The 18,597-nt window shown below is 51.2% G+C and overlaps 7 protein-coding genes across 7 annotated transcripts; 4 read left to right on the plus strand and 3 right to left on the minus strand.

The window, feature by feature from the left end:
* Positions 1 to 698: 698 nt before the first annotated feature.
* On the plus strand, positions 699 to 2,830 carry BKA58DRAFT_393570 (choline dehydrogenase). The gene is made up of 2 exons (XM_046171105.1): positions 699 to 879; positions 932 to 2,830. Exons 1-2 carry the CDS (start codon positions 766 to 768, stop codon positions 2,750 to 2,752), a joined length of 1,935 nt encoding a protein of 644 aa, XP_046020967.1. The 5' UTR covers positions 699 to 765; the 3' UTR covers positions 2,753 to 2,830.
* Positions 2,831 to 3,353: 523 nt separating this feature from the next.
* BKA58DRAFT_53856 (uncharacterized protein) lies at positions 3,354 to 5,128 on the plus strand. Its single transcript, XM_046175483.1, has 3 exons — positions 3,354 to 4,061; positions 4,120 to 4,236; positions 4,381 to 5,128. The coding sequence occupies exons 1-3, from the start codon at positions 3,704 to 3,706 to the stop codon at positions 4,992 to 4,994; spliced, it is 1,089 nt and encodes a 362-aa protein (XP_046020968.1). The 5' UTR covers positions 3,354 to 3,703; the 3' UTR covers positions 4,995 to 5,128.
* Positions 5,129 to 8,606: 3,478 nt separating this feature from the next.
* On the plus strand, positions 8,607 to 10,124 carry BKA58DRAFT_414728 (uncharacterized protein; the record flags this gene model as incomplete). Its single annotated transcript, XM_046172506.1, has 4 exons — positions 8,607 to 8,739; positions 8,825 to 9,181; positions 9,237 to 9,912; positions 9,956 to 10,124. The coding sequence occupies 4 exons, from the start codon at positions 8,607 to 8,609 to the stop codon at positions 10,122 to 10,124; spliced, it is 1,335 nt and encodes a 444-aa protein (XP_046020969.1).
* On the minus strand, positions 10,095 to 11,609 carry BKA58DRAFT_53954 (uncharacterized protein). The gene is made up of 3 exons (XM_046175485.1): positions 11,313 to 11,609; positions 10,599 to 11,218; positions 10,095 to 10,547 (listed from the first exon to the last, which is right to left on the minus strand). The coding sequence occupies exons 1-3, from the start codon at positions 11,375 to 11,377 to the stop codon at positions 10,252 to 10,254; spliced, it is 981 nt and encodes a 326-aa protein (XP_046020970.1). The 5' UTR covers positions 11,378 to 11,609; the 3' UTR covers positions 10,095 to 10,251.
* A 1,010-nt stretch (positions 11,610 to 12,619) lies between these two features.
* Positions 12,620 to 14,058, plus strand: BKA58DRAFT_53902 (phosphotransferase enzyme family protein). Its single transcript, XM_046175484.1, has 2 exons — positions 12,620 to 13,446; positions 13,504 to 14,058. The coding sequence occupies exons 1-2, from the start codon at positions 12,939 to 12,941 to the stop codon at positions 13,851 to 13,853; spliced, it is 858 nt and encodes a 285-aa protein (XP_046020971.1). The 5' UTR covers positions 12,620 to 12,938; the 3' UTR covers positions 13,854 to 14,058.
* On the minus strand, positions 14,058 to 15,268 carry BKA58DRAFT_53993 (uncharacterized protein). The gene is made up of 2 exons (XM_046175486.1): positions 14,720 to 15,268; positions 14,058 to 14,666 (listed from the first exon to the last, which is right to left on the minus strand). The coding sequence occupies exons 1-2, from the start codon at positions 15,069 to 15,071 to the stop codon at positions 14,263 to 14,265; spliced, it is 756 nt and encodes a 251-aa protein (XP_046020972.1). The 5' UTR covers positions 15,072 to 15,268; the 3' UTR covers positions 14,058 to 14,262.
* Positions 15,269 to 15,908: 640 nt separating this feature from the next.
* Positions 15,909 to 18,579, minus strand: BKA58DRAFT_473205 (uncharacterized protein; the record flags this gene model as incomplete). Its single annotated transcript, XM_046175306.1, has 10 exons — positions 18,558 to 18,579; positions 18,273 to 18,458; positions 18,028 to 18,109; positions 17,366 to 17,972; positions 17,246 to 17,312; positions 16,924 to 17,191; positions 16,767 to 16,866; positions 16,611 to 16,720; positions 16,299 to 16,551; positions 15,909 to 16,244 (listed from the first exon to the last, which is right to left on the minus strand). Exons 3-10 carry the CDS (start codon positions 18,093 to 18,095, stop codon positions 15,909 to 15,911), a joined length of 1,809 nt encoding a protein of 602 aa, XP_046020973.1. The 5' UTR covers positions 18,096 to 18,109; positions 18,273 to 18,458; positions 18,558 to 18,579.
* Between the last annotated feature and the right edge of the window lie 18 nt (positions 18,580 to 18,597).

The raw sequence follows: 18,597 nt of genomic DNA on the forward strand, positions 1-18,597 counted from the left end.
CCAGGTCCAGAGGGTTTTCAATGCACGTTGCTGCTAACCTGCATTAGGCACTAGCGTCCGCTGTCCCTGGCCGTTGACTCCACATCCGTGGAGTTCCCTTCCGAAGCGGGAGGAACGTCCGGCAATTAGGAATTGACAGACCAGGGTAAGCGTCCTTGACAGGAGAAATCATCATTTCCTGACCTGGACTCCTGGGTCGGTGCGGAACGCAACGGGGAAAGCGTTTTCACTCCGCGGATGCGTGTTGCCACGACATCCATAGATAGCACGATGAACAACAAAAGAACCAAGGCAGTTGAAGCAAGCTGTATACCTGCCACCATGAGACACGTTTCTTCGAAGGAAATACGACTACCGACGCTACTGAGCTCACGGATCCATGAGCGCTGTTGTCACTCTCCAGATCCCAATGGTTCCGTCCCGTGGCGCAAATTGCAACCTGCAAGGTACCCTAGAACGACTCGTATGATCTACGTGCCGGACCGAATGAAAGCATTGTTTTCCAGACCAAGAAGGGATCAACCACCGCGACTACTGAACACCACCTGTTTGGTAAGTATCCTACCAATGGTTTTTCGTCCGAGGTCGAAGTCGTTCGGCATTGCAAGCCACCACCGGAGAATAGGGGGATGACGACCTACGCGGTTCGTAAAGGATATAAAGCTCGGTAAGGCTGCTCAGTGTAAGATCAAGCAGGCCAATTTACAGCCTCTGTCATTCTTTCTTTAAATACCCACCCGAACAGCAAAGTAATACCTAATCACCATGTTCTTCCCTCGCTTAATCGGCTACTCAGTCGCAGCCTTTGCTTCCCTTGCGGTGGCTGTCGACCTGACTGGCTATGAATACGTAGTCGTCGGCTCTGGTGCAGGTGGTGGTGTAAGTTGAAAAAGATCTGACCGGATGTAACAATTACTGACCCTCGTCTCAGCCTCTGGCCGCCCGCCTCGCCCTTGCCGGTCACAAGACGCTTCTCATCGAAGCTGGTGACGACCAAGGTGCCAGCCAGAACTACACCATTCCTGCTTTCAACGCCAGGGTTTCTGAAGACCCCAACCTGAGCTGGAACTTCTACGTCAAGCACTACGCTGATGAGCAGCGCCAAGCTCGCGACTACAAGACCTCCTACGAGACTGTCGATGGAGGCGAGTACACTGGTCTCAGCCCACCTGAGGGCTCCACCATGAAGGGTACGCTATACCCACGTACTGGTACCCTCGGTGGATGCACAGCCCACAATGCTCTCATCGCCGTCTACCCTCACCAGTCCGACTTCGACAATGTTGCTGCCATCACTGGTGACGACTCCTGGTCAGCCAAGAACATGCGCAAGTACTTCGAGAAGCTCGAGTCCAACCACTACCTCCTCCCCGGCCAGAAGGGCCACGGTTACGAGGGATGGCTCGGAACCTCGTACGCACCCATCGACATCGTTACCTCTGACCCCAAGCTTCTCAGCTTGGTTGGCGGTGCCGCTTTCGCCCTTTCCAACATGACCAATGCCATTGTCAACCTTGGCACCCTCATCGCTGGTGATGCTAACGCCGACACTGAGAGCCGTGACAAGTCCAACGCTCTCTACCAAATCCCTCTCTCCACCACCGATGGCAAGCGCACTGGTTCCCGCGAGTTTGTCCTCGCTGTCCGCGACGCAAAGAACGAGGACGGCAGCAAGCAGTACCCTCTCGATGTCAGACTCAACTGCCACGTCACCAAGATCACCTTCGACCAGGACGTTACTCCTCCCCGCGCTACCGGTGTTGAGTTTCTCGACGGCCAGTACCTCTACAAGGCCAGCCCCAAGAACACCGGCGCTGCTGGTGAGCCCGGTTCCGCCACCGCTTCCAAGGAGGTCATTGTCGCTGGAGGAACCTACAACTCTCCCCAACTCCTCAAGCTCAGTGGTGTCGGCCCAGCCGACGAGCTGAACAAGTTCGACATCCCCGTCGTTGCTGACCTCCCCGGTGTCGGAACCAACCTCCAAGACCACTACGAGATCAACGTACAGGGCAAGGCTCCTTCTGACTTCTCCGCCCTGGACGGCTGCACCTTTGGCAACACCGACGACGACGCTTGCATCGACCGCTGGGAGAACTCCATCCTCGGCAACCGCGGCATCTACGCTTCCCCCGGTCTCGGTGCCACCATGTTCTACAAGTCCAGTGTCTCCGAGCGCGACGAGTACGACATCTTCGCCTTCGGTGGCCCCGTCAACTTCCGTGGTTACTTCCCCGGCTACAGCTACAACGCTACCTCTGAGCACGACTGGTTCACCTGGGCCATCCTCAAGGCGCACCCGCGCAACAACGCCGGAACCGTTGCTCTCCGCTCTGCCGACCCTCTCGACGTCCCCGAGATCACTTACAACTACTTCGACACCGGTGTTGGCGACTACGAGAAGGATCTCACTGCCCTCACCGAGGCTGTCGACCTCGCCCGCGACTCTTTCAAGCGCCAGCTTGTCCCCATTGACGAAGTTCTCCCCGGCAAGGACGCCAACACCCCCGAGAAGATTGCTCAGTATGCCAAGGACACTGCTTGGGGCCACCACTGCTCGTCTACTTGCCCTATTGGTGCTGATGACGATAAGATGGCTGTTCTTGACTCGAAGTTCCAGGTCCGTGGTGTTCAGGGATTGAGGGTTGTTGATGCCAGTGTCTTCCCCAAGATTCCTGGTACCTTCACTGCTGTGTCTACGTACATGGTCGCGGAGAAGGCGGCGGATGTTATCCTCGCTGCTGTTGAGGCTTAAGAAGTCGTTTGATGTGTTCATGTCAAGAACCCTGCTGTATATAGACGAGAGAATATGATGATGTGTTTCCAACTGCAATTCGCCTAGACTTCCCATAAACCGCAATGTTCAGAGCACCTTGCACTAACGTATCCGTTGCAGCGTTCCTCACTTCAGTACTTTTTCTTCGCACATATGTTACTACGGACAGGTTATGACTTCGAAATATTGAGGCACAATACCTCTCACGTATTAGCGAGTTTGGTGAGCAATGGTGATTAACTGCTGCGTCACTGAGCGGTTCAGTACCCGTGATGTTGGTAGGTGGCCTTGGTTCATCGATCAATAGAAGGTGGTCCGTGCGCCCACAAAACTGCAGCATTCTCATGTAAACTCGCACCTTAAAACTCATCTGAGCAGGCTGAAATAGTGTCAGAGTAGTCTCCTGAGTTCGCTCTTCTCCCCATAACTTTTTGTGCTCGTTTCAATACGATCTCGTGCGCGTAAACTCGCGCGCAGGTGTCGGCCACATACATGGACATGGAAGAGCTAGGAGACGGGCGCCAAGAACGCCACCTCAGCCTCGTGCATAATGGCCTTCCACCACATTCGCCCACGTCTCCCTCGACTCAACTAACCCAACCTGTCTTGAGGTAAGTATTCCTTTCTATGCACTGTCGGCCATTCGGTGCGCGTGTTTCCTTACTCCTTACGTAGCTCCGCTAAGCACATTCAAGTTACGAGACACGCGATCAAGAGCCGTCGTCACTGGCCTGCAATGCCGACTATCAACAATACACATGGCCATGGTCTGCAAATCATGCTGAATCTGCACCTGTCAATCCTGATGGCTTTGACACCTCTCATTCAAGTCCCTCGTTCCTGGGGCCAGACGACATATCTTGGTTCCATGAGCATGTTCGAGCTCAGCGCATCAGGCCTGAATATATCGCGCTCCCGGAAGTGGAGCTGATGCCAGCTTGGTTCGACTATGGAACCCTTGAGCCTATTGTGGAGTGCTGCGATACCGCCGACTCCCTCGTATATGCAGGTTCTACTTCTCCGCCTCCAAGTTTAGTCGGCACAAATGACTCGTCCCTCGCCGCCCTCAACGATGAACCGCCTGTATGGCACACGCAAGAGATGCCAGATGGCAGTGTGGATAGCAGTCCCCATAGCCGCATGGATCCCGTCAAGCGCTGGCTTCATGATCATCCCTTCGATCGATATCCTACCCGTGAGGAGAAGGCAGACCTTGCTGCTGCAGCTGGGCTATCGAGTCTCCAGTTAAGGCGACGCTTGACTAATCTTAGGAAGCGTGAGAGACTCAGTCAGTAGTGCCGAATTTGCCGATGCATAACGTCTATCAAGGGCTGACTATCCTCTAGCACTTGACCAGTTGTGCAACGAGTCAGAGGCTGCGCTTCAGGGGTTCGAGAGCCGCGACAGAAGGACAAAACCCTTTTACGGAAGCGCGCAAACAGGATGTGGGCATGCACACCAAGGTAAGACCTTTCTCGTCTGTGAGATGATAGCATACAGCCCGACACCAGCACACCATATAGCAAGGGCTTCGGGTGCTGCGACCAAATATTGTCTTTTCAAACCTCTATCGTCATTGTGTACACCGGGAGCTGACGACTTTCTAGGTCGCAAGGGAAAGAGACTGTATTCATCAAGACATTCATCTGCCGTAAGGGAGTTAGTGCGAGGACATTCCTCCCACGTAGCTAGCGACAGCAGTGGAACTACAGCCAAACGGTTTCACTGCACGATGTGTCTAAAGCCCTTCAAGAACTCGTACCTTTGGAGGCGACACGAGTCTGGAGTTCATGGCTTCGGTAGTACCCGATGGATCTGCACACTTGACAGCACAGTCATGATAGGTGCGAAGTGCATCTTCTGCTCCGAAATCGTTTACAATATGGACCACTTCGACCAACACAACGTCCAAATCTGCTTGGCAAAAGACAAGGCTGAGCGAGTCTTCGATCGCAAAGACCTTCTCAAGCAGCACGTACAGTATGTGCATCTCACCTCAGCCAACGACTACACGAAAAGAGGATTTGAGCCTCCAGACGCGTGGCTAGAAACGGAGGACAGTTTCTTGCCGAATCCTGAAGGTCTCTGGTGTGGCTTCTGTCAGCTCACATTTGAAACAGTTGCCAAAAGGATGATACACGTTGCACAGCACTTTCAGGATGGGGTTGATATGGTTGACTGGGTTCGAAGATTGGATCTTGCAAACAGCGCGATGGCTTGAATTTATGTACTAACGATTTCCCTTTGTATCTTGTTTTCGCATCAACACTTCTAGGGCGGCCGCGTACAGAGAATATATAGAGCGACCGACCCATGTTATGACCATTATGAGCGACTTGTTTCGATGAAGTAGGTTTAAGCGACTGTCTCGTACTCTCTTTGCAACAATTTTGATCGCGACTTTGCGCAGCTATGGCTGGACGCACCTGATACAAGACCAATTGATTCATGCGAATAACCTGGGGGTGCTACCTAACATTTGTAAGAAAATGGAGGTGCCTGATCTGAGACGTTCATCCCCGAGGTCACTTACATGGTTGAGGAAAACGAGGCGGATATTATCCTGGCTGCTGCTGAGGCTTAGATCAGGATGGAATAGGATAAGATCGCCTGTATGTATTGATGGTGTAGTGACTTGGTCATGAGAAGAACATGATATCCGATACACAATTGGTTGACTCGTTCCAGAGATCTACTGCTCTTACCTTTGTGATATACCTAGGTACACTTCGCACAGTTGATCAGATGAGATCTTTGGGCCTACTGCTGCGATACAGGGGCCGGTAGATGAGGAGAGGCAGCTTATCCAGAGCAGTCTCTCTTGTGGATTGCTCGCGCCACGCTGAATACCCGGGTACGGCCATCTTTACGGAATTCCCAAACGTGAGGCAGTACCAGAATCAGCAAAGTAGAGGTGGTTGATGTGCACGTGATCTGGACACCGCCTGGCTTTGAATGGCGGTGGAGGTCATCGCATGTCGTCTAACCAGATTTGAACTCTTCAAGGTCTTTACACAGAAGTTTTCTGCGATGCCTTGAAACTCGTTCTAAATGCTCATAACATGTTTCGAAAGCCGTCTGAGACTCTGTCACCTTTTCCCCGTTTTCGAAATACTTTTCTGGACGTTGGTTGTTGCTGTGCTAAAATCACTTCTGTACTCGGATAGCAAAGGCTTGGCGACGGACCCACCTGAGCATGGACCTCTCGCCTACGATGGCCGACCCTACCAGCGTACGTCAGGCTCATGCCCCGCTGAGCCCCTTCCAAGGTTCCTGGAGCCGCCTCGAAGGGATCTACAATTGAACACTCTAACAACGCACCAGGGTTCCCAGCAGAATGATACTATAACATTACGTAGTTACTCTGATACTGCAAACTGCAAGGAACAAAGGTATCGCTAGCGATCTTATTATCGCATCATCGCTTTCCTAGCTTCGCGTATGACGTTGCGCGCGCACTTCATCGCGGCTGACCTGTCCAAGGCTGTATGCACACTGTCAAACACGTTCACACCTTTGAAATCCTTTTGTACACAGCTAATCATACTTAGTAACAGACAAATATGGGATGAAGCCTTACTGGACGTGGACACCGATATAGTCTTCCATCGTAACGCGGTTGTATCACATTTTCTGTCCGATCATGTCTTCGATGTCGATGATCATGTCGCTCACGCCGACAGCTTTATCAGCGAGTTTGCTCAAAATCATCCGCGTGGCGGCTACGTTTCCCTTAGTGATATGGAAATCGACAACACGGTTAGTGTTTCTGTGACCGATACGCAGCTGCCTCAGTCTCTCTTTGACGGGCAGTATTGCAGAGATGTGCAAGACAAAAGCGACCTGACTAACCTCTGGTCTCTGCATGGCTTCTCTACTGATCAAGCTGATGTCGTGGACTGTATGCATGCAGGGCTACCAGAGTTTGGTCCATGGACACAAGATGCAAGATTCATCCATGCAGGCCTCATCCAGCAATCAGAGGATCATCTGCAAAGCTCGACGTCACAACGCAGCCCGTGTCGTAACTTTTCCAGATCGACTGAATCTCAAAGACTGCGACAAATTGTTCGGCGCTGGCTTTCCGATCATGTATCTCGGCCTTATCCTTCACCAACAGAAAAGGAAAAGCTTGCTGAATCTGCCGGATGCCCTGTGGATCAACTCAGCATCTGTTTTAGAAACATGCGAGCCCGCGAGAAGCACTGTAAGCTCGTGGAATCATGTTTCTACTACCGCTCTGATAATGCACCTAGTATTTGACGGCAATCCCATTGTACGTAACGATAGGACTACGACCAACATAGGACTGGACGACGGCATATGGGTGGATTCAAGCTACTCGCAGTCGCGCTTCACGGATTTCGCTCTCGATGCGTCGCCTGGCAATGTTATCTCTCCGCCTACAATGGGGACGAGCGACAGCAATTCACGGCCTTCACCGTCCGACCTTGGCTATCCTACGCCAGATAACAGTCAAGGCGCTGAAACTCAGGTCTACCGATACGCTGAGGTAGGATCAGCGCATCAAATACCCTCCAATGTTTCCGCTCTGCGGGAAGCTGCCGTGCCAAAGCGCAAAGGCCGGAGGTATCACGCTCAGCGACCCGAACACGGCACGAGTGAGCACCTGCCTTTTGCCACACAGAGGAACCCGTCTTCTCCTAGTTCCCAGGAACCAGAGAACAGGTTTCCCTGCACTGTATGTTTCAAGGCCTTCAAGAACGCTTCCGAGTGGAAGAGACATGAGGCTAGTGTACACGGCTACAACGATCGCGAGTGGGTCTGCGTGTTGACGGACGCATTCAAGCTGCAGTCTGAATGTGTCTTCTGCTTGGAGCCAATGGACTCGATCCATCATCTTGACAAGCATGCAATCGATCCATGCTCGAACAAATGCACCGCCGAACGTAGTTTTCCTCGCAAGGATCTTCTCAAACAGCACGTCTTGCTTGCGCATCTCGCGGGTGCACCTCCGTCGATCAAAAAGACATTCGAGGTACCCACGGAATGGTCAAGAGGGTTGGATGTCTCGCCTGGTGGACCTGGCTCACGCTGGTGTGGGTTTTGCGGATGTATGCTTGAGACTACCGCGAAGAGGATGAATCATGTCGCACAACATTTTCGCAGAGGTCAGGCTATGACGGGCTGGGTTCGGATGTAAGGTGTCAGTCGTTTGGTCTTTTTCGGTGTTGTTGCTACTGTATCTTTTAGCGCACTTACGATTATCGTCATAACCTCGGGAAATTCACCAATTCTTTTGATCATCTTTGCCTAATGTTCTTTTCGGTAAGTGTTTCACGTAACTTTCATTGCAATCGCTTCTCGTCTCTCGTTGTATAGCTAAAACCCGCGTTCCCCGTTCTTCTTTTGCGCAGCTGCGCAGGCGGGCCACCAGCCGAGCGAGAGTGCGCGGCTTCGCGACGCGGGGCTAGCGCGGGGGACACGTGAGCGCGTCACCCAGCGCAGCCGGTACTCTCTGGTCTTCCTCGAAACTACATCGCGATGCAGTCATGCTGTTCGCGCTTCGACCCAACATCACACAGCGACATTCGTTCAGGATCGATGCACGTCTTGCCGCGACCCAGGCCTCTCGAGCCCTCACCATAACATGTCGGGGTAACTACTGCGTGGCCCCAGCCTCGTCAATAAGCCAACAAAAGCAGGCAAACCAATCAACCGCGAAGAATTGTTCAAATACACGAACGGACGTTTCTTAGCAAACGAGAAGAAAGCGGTTGATCGCAGATATGTAACGTTCGACGTAGATCAGCTTTGCGCCGTAGCTGCGACTACCGGTGCGCGGCACTCACCCGTCTGCGCAATCGACAAGATGGAAGGAGGGTTCAGCAAAGGACTCCTGTTACGCAAAGAGGATGGTAGCGAGATTGTTGCGAAAATACCCTTTCCTATTGCAGGGCCACCAAAGTATACCACAGCGTCGGAAGTGGCTGTTCTCAAATACCGTACGTCCTCGTTATTCTGGAAAGCCTGCGGGACATCGGCTCATCCTATCGCTGTCGGCAGTAAATAAATGCACTCAAGTCCCAGTACCGAAAGTTTTAGCATGGAACGCCGATCGGTCAAACCCGGTCGGTGCTGAGTACATCATAATGGAAATGGCCCCCGGGGTTCAGCTATTTAACGTATGGGATGATCTGAATGACTTGCACCAGTTATGCCTCCTACGCCAATTGGCCAGATTCGAGGGCGAAATGACGAAGATCCGCCTTCCAGCGAACGGAAGTCTTTACCTTTCTGAATCCATGGCAGAAAATGATGCACATGTCTCTTTGAATCGAGAGATGGATCCTTCTGGAGAGTTTTGTATAGGTCCATCGTGCGAGCGAGGATGGCATGTTCCCGACGAAAGTGCAAATCTATCCCGCCATTTCAACCGAGGACCATGTGAGTGCAATCCTGAACAGTCCATACCGTAGCTGATCTTACTTCGCAGGGCCAGATTTATCTTCTTTCGGAACCGCTCTAGCCGACCGAGAGCTTGCGATTCTGCGAAATCGCTCCTCCAACGCAACATCTGGTTCACCACGAGGAATTCTCGATGAGCAGATCGATGTTCTTAATATGACTAGAGAGGTCATGTCTCGACTGCACGAGCGCACACTCGTTAGCAAGGTCTCCAATCCAGTGCTATGGCACACTGACCTCCATATGGGTAACATCTACGTCTTAGGGCAAGATCCACCCCAAATAACGTCGATCATTGATTGGCAATCAATTGTAGTCTCGCCATTGTTCCTGCAGGCACGCTTTCCGGAATTCCTAACAGTTGACGAAGACTACGAATTAGGCACTATGGAGCTCCCACCGCCACCGCTTGATCTGGACAAGATGGACGCTGGCGACAAAAGATTAGCAGAGTACAAGTACGAGCAAGCAAAAGCAACAAAGACGTATGAAATGAACTGCGCAGCTCAGAACACAACGGCTTGGAAGGCGTTGAAATTACCGGCATTCCTCCGGGAGCTCTTCACACGATGTGCAGAAGCCTCGGAAGAGGGCGAGATACCACTTCGCGCATGTCTCATCGAGGTTGCCGCAGTATGGAACAGAATCAGCTTCAAAGGCGAATGCCCACTCAACTTTAGCGAAGACGACCTGCAAAAGCACGAGCAACAGTTCGAAATACAGCAACTACCATAAGGTACACGAATTTGCGAGAGGGATCATTGGCACGGATTTCGAAGGTTGGATCAATCCGCGACTGGACTTCTCTGCGAAACAACAGCAAAACCAAGAACTACTAGAAGAATTCGTGCGCAGGAGTAGTGAATTTGGCATGACGCCGGAGAAGATGAGGAGCATATGGCCGTACTTGGATCGGTCGTGATGAACCAAGAACGTAGAAGCGTCGCGTATGGGTGGGTTGGAGTCGATTACATACTGGCCTACAGAATCTTGGTACACAAAGCCCCGCAAGGCTTCAGTCTCACGTTTTGCGGATAGCTAAAAACCCTCTACGTTTGCGCATTCACAGACGCCGCTTTCTCATCACCAGTGACACCCGAGCCATGTGGTTGCTGCTCCGACATGTCCTGGGCGGACTTTCCCCGCGCGACTTTTGGAGTATACTCTGACGACTCAAGCTCATTTGCCGGCAGAGCCCCATACAGCTCGGCAGGCCCATGACCATCGGCGCATTTCGCATTAACCTCACGGTTTCTTGTGTCTCTCATCATTTCCCCAGTGCCAATTTGGTGTCGTGTCCATTTCTGTTCGTGGCCGGAAGTGTCCCAAGAATATGTGGGAGGGGCTATACACAGTCAGTAATGAGGCTCATTTGTTCCATGTTCTAGAAGCGTACGTGAGAATCCGTTTGACGGTGCGAGACCAGTAGTTGTTGTAGGCGACGCCAGTTCAGCTTTTGGTATCACCTGGCCGTTCGCTGCCTCTGCTTCGGCATTGACTTTCTTGTTGCGGCGGCGGCGGCGGCGGAATAGAAAGAAAACGACAGCAGCGATAACAATAAGACCAGCCAGTGAACCTCCAACGCCACCTCCGATGACCCCGCCAGAGACTCCATCGGAACTGGCGGAAGCTGTGGCTGTAGGCGTATCACTGGCGGGCGTAGATGTGCTGACAGCAGTTGAAAATGCCGTGGGCGCAGGAAAAGTGGACGAAAGCGCAACGTTCAAGTCATGGAAGTAGTAGTACTGGTCTGGTCGATCCCAGAACGCTGGCTCTAGCTGCCCCTCTGGACATGTCGAATTGTTCATGCACGCATCTTCGTTGCAACATCCATAGAATGTCGGAGCCATCGAACAAGTCCAGAAGGGTGTCGTACCACCACAGGATGCGCCGGGTGATATATTGTTGAGTCTGGGATCGCGACCCGCTGGTCGTAGAGCATCACCGAAGCAGGCATGCTGGCACGGATCCGACATGCAGCATCCGACAAACTTTGTGCCTGTCTCGCACACGTACCTGGGGGCTGTCAGTTCCTTACTTGGTGCCGCTATGATGTCACGGTTTGGTCGTTGAAGATCATGTTCGTTCTGATGTCGGATTGTTGACGCACCAAGTACCACCGGCTGGACAGAAGAAGTCTCCCGGCTCAGCTGCTGCGTAGCTGGGATCTGTCATGTCGAATTCCTGTTTTGGAGTGTGGGAGAACGACAAACTTGCAGCAACTCAAGGTCGCTGAAGATAATGTAACAAGGGATCGGACTGAGGCACACATGTGCGCCATGCAACTCTGAGGCATCTGGCATACTTAACAGCTCGCAATTGCAGGTCCAAGAAAGCCAAGATATTGCAACCCAGGATAAGACGCTGCTGTTGTGCCGCAGTTGCAACGGCTGTGGCAAAGAGTAGCCTGAATCGTCCAGTGAAGGGCCGCCCTGGCAGCCTGTCGTTTCCCCATAGCTGCAGAGTGGGCTGTCGTGCGAGCTGCTCGACTAGATGCGTTTGCACACGGCAATCCAGAGGCCGCTGGACAGGGGATAGCACCCATTATAAGCGTTTGGAACGTGCCGCGACCGACGAAGACGAAAGTCTGGGGCCTGTCAGACTGGACTCTGGTAGATCTGACCTCAGCATGATACATACGGTAATTCGTCCAAAGCGGACTGGTTGGCGGGAGCATACATTTTACCAGATAATCATACATGCGTTAAGCAAGGGCGCGGTCGACAGTTGGAGTACGACCGGTATGTCTGCTGCAAGGGGTGCCCTTCCAGATAACGAATGTTCCCGTTCCAAAAGTCCACATTCTCACGCGATTCGAAAGCATTGCTGGACTTCAGCTGCGCAAAGCGCACTGCTAATAGCTCATGAGCTCCAAGGCATAATGATGGGCGACGTCTGGAACCACAATTATACCGTTCTTTATTACATCGCGATGCCTTCTTGATGGTGGGAGATATTCCTTCTGTAGCAGCTCGTCCTTGGTTGTTTGAAATGGTATGAGGTAACATGTTTGTCGTAGAAATGCATCTACGTAGGCGTTGTATGAGGCACGCGACGCTCATCTCTGAGTGACATGCGATATCCCTACCTAGGTATGACTGAGTAGAGCAAGAGCAGTAACGGTTCTTGTATGAGAACAATGCATGTTGGCGGCCCTTGCGTGCCCTTCCTTCGCTGTTTTCTCGGAGATCTTTCCAGTACATCTCCCCGTGTATTAGTCGCCGAGGCCCATGCTGCCACAATGTATAGAGCGCTTCGGTTCATGTAATTGCGGACGGCATTTCTCATTCACTCTTACTATCTGTGGACTTTGTGAGTGTTGATTTAGATGGTTTAAGAGTGGGCGTACTGAATCTGCCGTGGCGCGGTAATTCCTCGGGTAAACTAGGCAAGAAGGCTGCCCCGCACCGGCACCTCGTGCAGCGTAGCGTACCTTCTCTTGTCTTTTCCTAGACTGCGCATTACGGAGTACCTAGAAAACGTCGCCGCACTAACGTCAATTATCTGATGCTTGTTCCTTCGCTGCCAAAGCTTCGTACAATAAAATCGACATTATCTATGGTGCTGCATTGAGCAAATAGAGGAACAGCTGACCTTTTCTGATGCAAGCTATCATAAGCCGCTCCAAGAATGGCAGTGTTAAAAGAAGAGATGCATCATGTAAGTGAAAATTTGTAATGTGTATTGTATTACTCATGTAAGTTACTAGCCTATCGTTGCGATTCAAGCAGCCGCAATGCCCGAGCTTTACAGTTCGATGCCTTCCAGTCCACAGATCCATGTGCAATATCTGGCCCCAGGTCAAGAACTCATCACTCCAGAACAATTCCACGCATCAAAACCAGAGAGTATCGGAAGTATGCTGGCGAAAATGTCACCAACGATGGTAGTAAAATGGGGGAACCATGCTTCTCTTATCGAAGCTAAGAACATGCTGTATGTGGCTGAAAGGACATCAATTCCCGTCCCAAAACTATATGCGGCATACGCATACGGACCGTTAGATCGAGACCTCGATGACTATGGGAGTGTCTACGATACATATATATTCATGGAGTTCATCGAAGGCGAAGATCTAAGAAAGTCATGGGGCAAGTACAGCGCTGCTGAGAAGCAAACAATCTCGACGGATCTCAAGAAGCACATGACTGAGCTTCGATCTCTTCCCCCAGCCAACTACATTGGATCAGTGGACGAAGGACCAGTCACTGATCTTATGTTAGAATGGTCAACATCTGCCCGAGGTCAGTCATCGCACGCATGTGAGAGAATGGATGGCGAGTTTCTGACCAGATACCTAGGTCCGTTTAAAAGTCTAGAGGAATTTAATGCTACAATCGTAGAAACCTTCATTGCCAGATCCAAAACCCAGGCCGGCCCGTACATTCGTGGCATGGTCGATACACACACGCATGGAATTGTCTTTACTCATGGAGATCTCAGACCCGACAACATCATTGTCAAAGATGGTCTCGTAGCAGCAATCATTGACTGGGAGCTGTCAGGATGGTACCCGGAATATTGGGAGTTTGCCAAGGCATTTTATATCGAAGCCTTTGCTGATGACTGGGGTTCACATTTACTTGGGGTGCTCACACCTTATTATTGTGAGCAGTTGATACATGCCAGATTGATGGAAGTACTATGGTAGCTGATGATATACCTACCGTGAAAGATAGAAAGACTTAGAGTAAATCCAATGCGATCCATAATCGCCTGGTTGAGGGCGGGTGGCACAATTTCGGTTCATCTTGGGGTAACAGTGCTTCTCCTACCACTCATCTCTTCCAACTTGCGCAACATACGTGTCTAAGCATCATGTAGGAGTTCGTCTTCTACAGTGAATCATGTACAGTCATTTCGCTATGGCGGTTGATTAGACACGCAGATGGAACTCGGATCAGCAATCCGCGGTGCTAGGAGCCGGTGGTGTGAATGCATCGTAGCGGGCGACCTTCGCGATCTGGGTGCCATCGTGGTCATGCGTATTCCTATTGGCGGCGCCTGAAAGCATGAAGCAATCAGTGATGTCGAAGTTAACGGTCGATACGATACGTGTTTCATCTCTTCCTGTATTGCTTCCAAACTCCAAGAACTGCAACGACTAGAGCAGACACACTAATCCCGATGCCAACTTTTTCCGCTGTCTTCAGTCCCTCTTTTGGCGTATCTGAAGTCGGTGCAGTAGTCGCTGTGGCTATCTGAGGAGATTGGCTTGCTGTTGGTGTACGGGTCGGTGTGGAGATTCGTGTTTCCAACGATGTTGGAATCGGACTGCTGTGTGGCGCGTATGACGACGATGTCGTGGTGTCCTCGATCTCCGCTGAGTCTGGCTGCAGGATCTTCGTCCCGTATACGTTCAGATATATCCCAGAATAGTCACTACAACACGTAGTGTTCCCTTCGCCGCAGCAAAAACTGCCATCCCCACAGCGCGAAACATGCGTGTATCCTGATTGACGACCTAGCATTTACAGTCAAGGGTCCGTCGCAGTAGGGTTGGAAGACGGTATGTACCGCAAGCGTCCCATAACGGACTGCAACTACTGCCCGGCTCATCCCAGTCTTGATAAGTGCATCCGATCACGAAGTACTGCCCTGTCCAGTAGTTGCTGTAACAGGCGCCTTGTATGCACACGTCGTCTGCGTAGCCGTCGTTTCGGTTTAGGTAACAACACATGTTTGATCCGGGACAGGGCTGTGAACTGGTGTCTAGGTCTCCATCGCCTGTGTAGCAACTGCTGGTGGTACCGAAGGCGCGAGCGAACAGGAGCGCGAAAGCGACGAAGGCCAAAAGTGGCGAGACGCTCTGCGACGCCATGCCGTCTACAAGAGAGATGGAAGAAAGGGGGCGGATGAAGAACGGCATATGTCGTGACTGTTGAGGAGTAACAAGTCATATAGATAGCACGAAGATTCGTGTTACCCATACTTTGCGCGTGTGTATGTACATGACTACTCGCGCGCTGCGCCTCGACGGCCTGTGAGAACCTTCTGGACACGTCGGCACATGCATCTTCCTAGTTACCGATAACGGAGCCAACTTCGAGGCTGAGCTGCGTCGCGTTGAGTTGGTGTGGCTGTTGGACGTGTTGTTGTGCATGTGTGGTGGCTTGCGCTGATCCGAGAGAGGCAGTCGCGAAATTTCGGTGAGCATGGGCGTAACGCTCTTCTTTGCGCGTGCAGACATCAACACATCTTCAACCCTCACCTTACCGTCGGTTGCTATTTATCTCGATCTATCATTCCTTATCGCGATGCGAGATGTCGTACCTGCTGAAGGTGATCCTTTTTTTTTTGTTCAAGATGGGAAGGAAAGTATTGAGGGCGCTGCGCCCGTCGGCAAAGCGGGAAGCTGATCACATGGAGGACCTCACACAGCCACCACGCCCGCTCGAAAACATACATTGTCGTCGTCAGAATCATACCTAGGTAGCCTAAATGTGGCTTCACATTCGCGCAAGCAGATTTGTACTACTTGTCAGGTTCTTGGTTGGTAAAGCTTGTGATTGTATGCGAAGGGAAGGCCATTCATATACGTAAGAAACCCAACATGGGTTAGAGGGAGAACCATGGGGAGAATTTTGAACACCTGGCAAAAACCTCTACGCTTGAAGCTGGGACAGCACTGACCGTGAACTGTCGTGTCTGAAGTATCGAGACCCATTTCCAGTATATCTGTCTACCCTACGAACAATCGGCCCAATCACTGAAACAAAACCTTCATATTCTGCGTACCTAATTTCTTCTGGCCATGATACACCACGAACTCAACAGCTGCACCCGATGGTGTCATCTCGACCATATAGTCGAATTTCTTCATGACCTCGCCTTTCGAATTGACGAAGTCGTCCCACTCCGAGAAGGGTTTGTCGATTGTGCAGTTCAACGCACACAGTGGAACGACGCTCGATGTACGCCGAGTTGGCGCATCTCTGTCGTGACATTGGAAGAATTCGATGGTTAAGTCGCGTCCGGGATCTGTTCTATGCAGTTTGTAGAATTTTGATTGAACTGGGTCCTTCTTGGACACGTTTTCGCCCTACATTAGATCAGTCACGTTCTCGGTCAAGAAGAAGGCCACAGTGAAACACACCCTTTTGAGATACCATCTCATCTGGTTGTCGGCTTTCCATTCGAGCTCTTCCGAAGACCATACTTTGTCCTCTTGAAGATGCTCGGTCGCATCAAATGTGGATCTGAACACGCTCCCGAAGCTAGCTCTCGAAACCGTCGACGAGATCATGATGGGGGTTTCCAGTATATCGCCGCTTGGAGTGGTGAGATCGCCTTTGCAGACCCCATCGAGGAAGCCCTTGAAGACCGCGCCGCGACAAATAGCGGTTCGACTGGCATGAGTGTTAACAAAGTCCCGCGTTCAGGATCAAATCGGGTGAAAATCACGTACGGCCTCATCCCACCGGATTGCAATACGCTCATTCCTGCCTTTGCATGCTTGGCCTGCAGATGATCATACAAGTATGGACTTGCGCCCAGACCCCCAACAAGTATGATCCCCTGATTTCATTAGCTGGCCGTTTTCAGAATGCTTTTGGTCGCTCACCGTCATCTTCAGACCCTTCTGTGCTGCTTTACCAATTTGCTCGTCTACAAGACGATCGATACCAGTGAACGAGGAGACAAATGCCTGCTGTATGTGTGAACTACACGGGCGTGGTCAGTCTTCTTATTATCCATATAACCTGATGTGCGGTACCAACCTTTTGAAATGAATGCGTCCTCTCTTGATGAATGGCTCTCGGCTGTCGTCATCCAGACTGGTCTTCCCAAAGGCTTCAGCTGGGATTCCGACGATGTATTCCTTTCCATCGTTGCCTTGCTTGAATTGAGGCTTGATGGCATGTTCCCATTCGCCTTTCAAAACCTCTTTGATGCCTGCTTTGCTCAAACGATCCCATCTTCTACCGAGCCGGGCTTTGCACATGGCTTCAAACCCTTCATCGATAAAGATACCTCCGTAAAGGCCACCTGCATACATGTTAGTGACATGTTGAATCACTTCTGGTGTGTCTCCTTGCGTACCTGTGCCCTCGACTGCCTCACCCATCTTGACTGGATTGGTCTGATTGACCTCATAACTTATTAGGTCCTTCTTTCATTAGATGTATTAATCTAGTAGATCTCAGACGTTAATATACGTACCACAGTGCCGCCTCCGGCATCACATATCATATATACATCGCCTTGCTTTGTCTTGCGACCTGGTTCAGACAGTGTTGATAAAGCAGCGGCCTCAGGCTCCGGCGCAAAGCTCAGTGTTGTTTCTCCGGCAAGTCGTCGCCTGAGTATACCAGATTTCTTTACGGCCTCTACCATACTCTGTCTAGCATATCCCTTCCAGATTGCGGGTATTGTGATGACCACGTGAAATCTCAGAGCGTCCACTACCGAGACTCCGCGAGACTTTACGATCTGCTGAAGGCTGTATGTGTATAGTGCTCGGAGATAATCGGCGATGAGTTCAGTCGCCATCTTGTTGTTTTCTTTCAGCATCTTGCGGCCGCGGAGAACGAATTCAGAGGAGCGCAACTCTTCAGCTAAATCTTCGTCTCTCAGCAAGAGGAGCTTGAACCAACGGATGGGATCGCCGTCGACCGGGATTTCGTAGCCCCACATCATCTCGCCATCTTCGTAAAACAACTCGGTCGGTACTTTACCCTCTTCTCTGCCCGTACCAGGCCAGGTAGTAATGAGGTTGACCTGATCACTCTCGAAGTCGGCGAAGGTAGCCCAGGCAACACCAGAGTAACTGCATAAACGATTTTGTCAGTCGTGAAGCGTAGTAAGGGCAGATACAGGCTTACGTTGTGCCAAAGTCAATACCGATGACCAAGATGTCATCATCATCCTCGTCTGCAGTAATCCTCATCATCTTGCGAAAGTCTTCTTGAAACGACATTGTGAGTAAACGAGTAACAAACGCCTGATAGTTTTGCGGTGATAGACAAGGGGAATGAGAGCAACAAGAAAAGAGCTAGAATCTCGAGCTTTGGGTGGGATTGAGGAGGAGCCTTATTAGGAAATTCCAGATCCCGTGCGGCAGACTCACATTAGCATCAGGCTGAAGCAGGATGATGATGGCGGGCGGTAATGCCGGCGGAGTATGCGCAAGATCGGGAAGCAATCCTGGGATTTAAATGTATTGAAACCGCTATCAAATGATAGAGTCTCAGCTTCATCAGAGGTTTCTCATAAGTAAGCCGCTTAGAATGACTCCATGTCTCATGAATGATACCTGTTCACCAGCAAGTTAGACAGCCTCGGCCCAGTACCACCTTGGACAACGGGTATTACCGTCCTCCCTATACTATTCGCAAGCTATGGCATCACTCACACGATGACTTCGAAAGCTCTTGGGACAAGGCTGTGTTGAA

This window comes from Alternaria rosae (genome assembly GCF_020736505.1).
Source record: "Alternaria rosae strain MPI-PUGE-AT-0040 chromosome Unknown BKA58scaffold_11, whole genome shotgun sequence".
In the NCBI taxonomy this organism is placed as follows: Eukaryota; Fungi; Ascomycota; class Dothideomycetes; order Pleosporales; family Pleosporaceae; genus Alternaria; species Alternaria rosae.

Bases quoted from the DNA above. Each gene is read 5' to 3' on its own strand.
- BKA58DRAFT_393570 (XM_046171105.1), top strand. From the start codon at position 766: ATGTTCTTCCCTCGCTTAATCGGCTACTCAGTCGCAGCCTTTGCTTCC. The intron at 880-931 runs GTAAGTTGAAAA...CCCTCGTCTCAG, and splicing joins GCTCTGGTGCAGGTGGTGGT to CCTCTGGCCGCCCGCCTCGC.
- BKA58DRAFT_53902 (XM_046175484.1), top strand. From the start codon at position 12,939: ATGCCCGAGCTTTACAGTTCGATGCCTTCCAGTCCACAGATCCATGTG. The intron at 13,447-13,503 runs GTCAGTCATCGC...CCAGATACCTAG, and splicing joins ATGGTCAACATCTGCCCGAG to GTCCGTTTAAAAGTCTAGAG.
- BKA58DRAFT_53954 (XM_046175485.1), bottom strand. From the start codon at position 11,377: ATGACAGATCCCAGCTACGCAGCAGCTGAGCCGGGAGACTTCTTCTGT. The intron at 11,219-11,312 runs GTGCGTCAACAA...GACAGCCCCCAG, and splicing joins TGTCCAGCCGGTGGTACTTG to GTACGTGTGCGAGACAGGCA. The intron at 10,548-10,598 runs GTACGCTTCTAG...GACTGTGTATAG, and splicing joins ACCGTCAAACGGATTCTCAC to CCCCTCCCACATATTCTTGG.
- BKA58DRAFT_53993 (XM_046175486.1), bottom strand. From the start codon at position 15,071: ATGCCGTTCTTCATCCGCCCCCTTTCTTCCATCTCTCTTGTAGACGGC. The intron at 14,667-14,719 runs GTACATACCGTC...TGTAAATGCTAG, and splicing joins TCCGTTATGGGACGCTTGCG to GTCGTCAATCAGGATACACG.
- BKA58DRAFT_53856 (XM_046175483.1), top strand. From the start codon at position 3,704: ATGCCAGCTTGGTTCGACTATGGAACCCTTGAGCCTATTGTGGAGTGC. The intron at 4,062-4,119 runs GTCAGTAGTGCC...ACTATCCTCTAG, and splicing joins TAGGAAGCGTGAGAGACTCA to CACTTGACCAGTTGTGCAAC. The intron at 4,237-4,380 runs GTAAGACCTTTC...ACGACTTTCTAG, and splicing joins ATGTGGGCATGCACACCAAG to GTCGCAAGGGAAAGAGACTG.